Genomic DNA, 6410 nt, shown 5'->3' on the forward strand with positions numbered 1-6410 from the left:
TTGTCAAAGTGAAATGGTTTGTCATGCTCCAGCAATGAACACAGAGGCTTATCTACTTTGGAAAAATCCTTAATGAATCTTCTGTAGAATCCAGCATGACCCAAAAAGCTCCTCCTTTTACTGAAGTTGGAGGTGGCAGTTTATCTATTACCTCTATCTTTGCTTTGTCTACCTCAATTCCATCCTTGGATATCTTGTGACCCAGCATTATTCCTTCTTGCACCATGAAATGACACTTTTCCCAATTGAGTACTAAGTTGGTCATCTCACATCTTTTAAGAACGTCTTCCAAGTTGTGTAAACAATCATTATATGTGTCCCCAAAAACTGAGAAGTCATCCATGAAAACTTCCAAAGTCTGCTCTACCATATCATAAAATATAGACATCATGCATCTCTAAAAAGTTGCTGGAGCATTGCATAGCCCAAATGGCATTCTTCTAAAGGCAAATGTTCCATAGGGGCAAGTAAATGTAGTCTTCTCTTGATCCTCTAGAGCTATAGCAATCTGGTTGTAACCTGAATACCCATCTAAGAAGCAGTAGTACTATTTTCCAGCAAGTTTGTCCAGCATCTGATCTATGAATGGAAGTGGGAAATGATCCTTCCTTGTGGCTTTGTTGAGCTTCCTGTAATCCATACACACTCTCCATCCAGTCACTGTCCTTGTAGGAATAAGTTCATTTTTCTCATTAGCCATTACTGTTATCCCTCCTTTCTTTGGAGCACATTGAACGGGGTTTACCCATGAACTGTCTGATATTGGGTATATGACTCCAGCATCTAACCATTTGATAATTTCCTTCTTCACCACTTCTTTCATAATAGGATTCAGCCTTCTCTGGTGCTTCACCAAATTGCTGGAACAATTCTCTAACAGGATTTTATGCATACATATGGATGGGCTTATCCCCTTTATATCTATCATGGTCCATCCAATTGCTCTTCTGTATTTTCCCAGCAAATCTACTAGACTCTGTTCTTGACCTGCATCCAAGGTAGAAGAAATGATTACAGGGAGTGTGTTGTTTTGACCAAGATAAGCATACTTTAAATGTGAAGGTAACAATTTCAATTCAAAACTAGGCAGTGATTCAATAGATGGTAAATTTGTTTTTACTTCCTTGTTTGAGAGATTCAGGTGTTCAATAAACCTATTGTGCCTATCAGATTGCTGTTTGTCCATCCAATCTGTTTGGATTGCTGCAACATCTTCCTCTTCAACATCCTCAAAGGTGGTGACTTTGTCAAGTGCATTACTGCAGCATCTGTCCATTCTGTCTGCTACAACAAGATCCACTATACTTAGGAAATTGCAATTTTCAATAGATTTTCGAGTTCTACATTTCTTAAAAATTAGAAAAAAAAAACAGGAGACAGCGGCAAAGCAAAGGAACTAAAACTTAAGGGAGGAACCGAGCCGAATAAAAAAAAAAATCAATTCGATTCAGTTTGGTCCGAACAGTCAAAATTGAATGGTTCAACAAATGTAAACTGATCGATTTTTAATTTTGAACCAAACTGAACTAAGCAAAAATCGATCTCTTCAATATTAAAATTTTTAAAAGAAAAAAATTAAATATATATACATATATATATAATATTTTTTATTAGTATTTTTGCATAAAACATGAATGATTAGTGGTTATAATTGAATTGAACTTAAAAATAATCAAATTTAGGTGAAAAGTACAAAAATTTGGCTAATATAAAAGAAAAAGTATTAAATTTCATGAACCGAACCATAAAAATATGAACCAAACTTAGAAATCGAACCGAACCACAATAATTTAGTTCGGTTCTTATTCGATTCATAATTTTTTGAACTAATTAGGTTTGGTTTGGTTCGATTTGATTTTTGGGCAAAACCAAACCAAATTGATTTATATCCACACTACTAAAACCTATTAATCCTATATCAGAATAAAAATTGAGTATATTCATTGTCCTACACACAAAAATGAAAAAAAAAATAGGTTAGAGTAATTACAATTACTGGGTAATTATATAAATCTAATCCTATGCAGCCCCTATGCAACAGCCAACGTTGCTTGCATTGCTGGTTTATCGTCGTTTGTCACCTCCCCAGCTGCAAATTCAGCATCTTGAGGCTTCAACAAGCGGGTGTAATGGAATTCTATTTGTAGCCGATGATGAAGAGGTGTCGATGCCATCAATCCCTTCTTGATATCAGTGTGCAATTCCCGAATAGGTATTGCGGCCAAGAAGCTTTTGATATACTCTTTGCACGACTCCTTGCCTCTGTACACGGTGCCTTCTTCCACACGGCAAACCACTGCAGTTCCCTTGGATGGATTTACAGCTAGTGCAGCTTTGTCACTAGCCTTTCTATTTTCTTCTGAGGACTTTGTATCTTTTGGCGGCCGCTTTATTGTTGCGTCTTTGTCAAATTTCAGGATGTACGCCTGGTTACATCCCTCATAAAGCCTCTCCCCTAAAGTGTCGATGATGTAGTAAGCTTCCTGCTCAATTTTCAGCACGAAAAAATGGTCATTCCAACTTATAATGTAGATCGAAGGGTCAGTACTACCACAACGAATGATCTCATCCCATATGCTGTCGAATGACATTGCACCATGAAGGAAGTTGAAGTTCCCTCCTAGCTCTAGACCTTCTGGATGGAAAAACCCAACAAATGAATTCTCTGGAACCACAAACAGAGGACAGATTTGAGCTTCAAGGACTGTCTCGAGATCAAAGTGCTTGTCAGGAAACCGGCGTATGTACTCCTCGTTCTCACATAGATTTCTCCAATCTAAAGACCCTTCTCTGATGAGATTGTCGAATTCAGACTTAGTTGGCATTTCTTTTGGATTGCATTGCAACCAATTAGCTATGACAGCAACAAGAGCGGTACATGCACTTTCACCTGCAGCACGCTCGCTTCTCTGATCAATGGAAGCAAGGAAAACTTGAGCCTCAAGCTTCATGTTTCCATCCCGGCTTATTACTTCCTTTCTTTCCCAGCAGCCCACAGAAAAATTGTCATTCCCAAATTCAGAGAATGATGATCGACTTGTTGTTGAACCTTCTGATCTCCACTGTCAGAACAATGACCATTGTTAGAGAAAACGCTAACAAAAAATTTTAGCTACAGGGAAAGAAAAAGTGAATACATACACCAAAACTGGAATCATCAGAAGAGCTGAGCTGCCTGCGAACAAAATCAATATCGTCCCCACCCTCTTCTCTGTAATCTTTCTTAAGGAGAGGTTCCTCTTTGGTCTTTCGAGACCTGAACCTCAGTTTCCTCTTCCTCCAAGGTAGGATTCCGCGCTTGACAGTTTGCTGCAAAGACTTTGAATTCTCAACACAATCCAAGTTGCAGCTTCTGTAGTAGATCCAACCCTCATCTTCGAGGTTAACTTTTGCGGAGGCCAATGTTTCATAACTGAATGAGCGGTGAACAATAGCCTTCTCCTTGTTCATGTCTAAATTTCCCCTGGCATCATCATCAGGTGAGTCTGTTTCAGACACGAAATCATACTCAGCATCCGAGCCCTTGCCATCACAGCACTCTTGTTCAGTGCATGTCTTTTTTGCTCTTCTTTGCCTCGACACAAAGTCTTTGAATATTTTCATCTTTTGCAATCCTGCTTTTACTGCAGAAAGCTCATCTTTTCCCATCGGAACTGCTTCTCCAGAGGTTGGTGATGTTGTAAGAGGCACTATTGATCTCTGCCCAGCCTGCAAGGATTCTTGAGCAAATCTTGATTCTATTAACCTGAAGGACAACTGGAATGTAGTTCAACTTGTGATCAGAAACATAAATTCTGCAGGGATTACCAAATTAAAGCTCATATTGAAAAAATAAAATCAATGTACCAAAAGATCAAGTGCTAAAATTTTCAAGGGGGGACTTACACAAAGATAAGGATCACCCTCAATGGTGTCACCAGAAACCGTCAGAGGGACCTTAATCTGAAGCTCTTTCTCCTTATCTGAGTTCGCATATTTTGCAAGGTTTAATGTTGCAGTCCCCATAGCAGGAACCTTTTGTCTCTGCCCTTGGTTTAAGCCCTAAATTATCCATCATAAAAATGTGAAAGAGGAAGTTTTGTATTACATTTTTGCAAAGCTTCAATGATGAACTCAGTATTAAACACTAAACACAAAACGCATGGCATAAAAAAACTGTACTGTTTGAATTCAATAAATTAGACCATTAAAGAATTCTGGGTTTACCTCACAATCAGGAAATTACATAATATTAAAATGACAACATAGCAATCAAGATTTAGCCCTTAATCGGATAAGAAATAGCCAAAAATGAAATAATTTCACAAGATTCTAAAAGGAACATTTATGCTGTTTAATTTGCAGCTGTAAAATGATTCACAAGCATCACTTATACAAATAAAAGTAAGCTGCATAAGGCCAATCAGCCAAAAAAATATTATTATATCATCATGAAAGAAGCAGAGTCATCGACCATAGACGTGACAATGAATCCCAACAACTTGTGATGAAAAATAAGAAAATTCTCAACAGATTTTAATTCATCAAAATATCCATATTCTATTGAACCAAACAGAATCTGAGGAGGAAAAAAACAAAAGTGTAAAGGCTTTGAGTATGAACACTGAATATTTATACCTAAAACAAAAAGTCAACCAAATCAAATTCAACGAATACAATAGAACCAAAGAAAAGAAAAAAAGACTCACATTGAAAATTGTGAAGTGAAGCTCCCATGGAAACACGTGACCAGAATAGTGGAAGTCTTGATTTTTCCATTGAACAACTCCATCGCCAACTTCATCCCCTTCCTCTGTTAAATTTATCATCAAAATCTTTCTTCTTAAACCAAAAAAACTGAAAAGACCTTTCCATTTAATCTCAACCACTAGTCTTTGCCTTGCTTCATTATCAGATTGTTTGATGTTGAATCCTTCAAGTCTTTGGATTACAGTAAATGCTTCATAATTTCTTGATGCATGACCAAAAGGTGCGATTGTCGCCACTCATGTTTTCTTGATCCTATAACTTGTAACTGAATTCTAAGGGCAATATCAAGATTTGGGAGACATGGGGTATTGGAGAATTTGTCAAAACAGCAAGTCTTTATATTAATTTATTATAATAAAGAAAGAAAAGAAAAGACTTTGGTTTTGTGCATTATCAAGAATTTGAAGAATGGAAGATTTTGTGGGGATTTTTGTAACGGAAGTAACAGAGATTAGAGGAGAGAGGAATATGCTGTTTATGGCTTATTGGATATACAAAAATCTTTCTTCCCTTTTTAAAGAGATAAATAAGGCCGGCACTTCAGTTCAACAAGCAAGCCTAAGAACCAACGTCTCTTTTGTTCTCACTTTCCTTTTTTCTCGTCACTCTCCATTATTTATTGTAATGAGCAAGGGAAAAATCTTTATAGAGGCGTGCATGCGCATGCCGGTATATATTTACATTTATGAAAAATAAATATTTTGGTTAAATATTCATTTAGTCCTAATAATTTAACTAAATTGTTCAGTTAGTTTTTGTATTTTCAAAATTTACCTATAAATTAAGTTTTTGTCCTTTACACATAGTAATTCGGTCACGACATGGATACGACACAAATTTTTTATTTTTCAGTTTGTATATAATTGGCACAATTAAATATTTTTTTATGTTGTCTCAATAAATTTGCATGTTTATGTATTATGACCTATTTACAACTTGTTTATCAATTTTTTGTTTCATAATCTTTTAATCACATCATAATCATGTCATTGTGTTACTTTTATTGCCATATGAATTTGGTAATCATGTTGTAATTCTATTGATATGATTATTAAGTGGGTTGTATTTAAGATCCCTGCTGTCGTTACTTCTATAGTTTTTGGATTTATCTTTTCACAATAATATTTTTGTCTAATACAACTTATAATTCTAAAAGTTTGGCATGTAATAGTTGAAAAATAGATATACAATGTAGACTTTTAAATATTTTTCAAAGATTCAAAAACTAATAGGTAATTAGTTTAAGAGTAATGATACAGCCACAAACTCTTGTACAAACTATTTTGTACAAACTGACGTGGCATTAATTCATTGGTTGAATGAAAATATAAATTAATAAAGACAAATCATGTGGGCCAAGTGATATTTAATTCAACCAATCTTATCATGCCACATCAGTTTGTACAAAATAAGTTTGTACAAGAGTTTGTGGCTGTATCATTACTCTTAGTTTAAACTATAGAGAAGAATTTATGAAAATTTACCTAAATTTTTTTAAGCGATGATTGAGGGAAAAATTTTCAATTAAAGTGTATGTACAAATAATAACACTTGATGACAAAAAGTGATTTGCTATTTAAGCATATTATAACCATTTAAAAGAAGAAGTTTTTACTTAATTGGGAGACTTCCCAACCAATGTGGAAAATGATATATCACTA

At 35.3% G+C, this 6410-nt stretch overlaps 1 protein-coding gene across 1 annotated transcript; it reads right to left on the minus strand.

Annotated features, from left to right (window-relative positions):
• Window positions 1-1924: 1924 nt before the first annotated feature.
• Window positions 1925-5362, minus strand: LOC18051909. The gene is made up of 5 exons (XM_024190649.1): window positions 5356-5362; window positions 4689-4984; window positions 3886-4041; window positions 3142-3756; window positions 1925-3062 (listed from the first exon to the last, which is right to left on the minus strand). The coding sequence occupies exons 1-5, from the start codon at window positions 5360-5362 to the stop codon at window positions 2031-2033; spliced, it is 2106 nt and encodes a 701-aa protein (XP_024046417.1). The 3' UTR covers window positions 1925-2030.
• Window positions 5363-6410: the final 1048 nt, after the last annotated feature.

This window comes from Citrus clementina, unplaced genomic scaffold (genome assembly GCF_000493195.1).
Source record: "Citrus clementina cultivar Clemenules unplaced genomic scaffold, Citrus_clementina_v1.0 scaffold_2, whole genome shotgun sequence".
In the NCBI taxonomy this organism is placed as follows: Eukaryota; Viridiplantae; Streptophyta; class Magnoliopsida; order Sapindales; family Rutaceae; genus Citrus; species Citrus x clementina.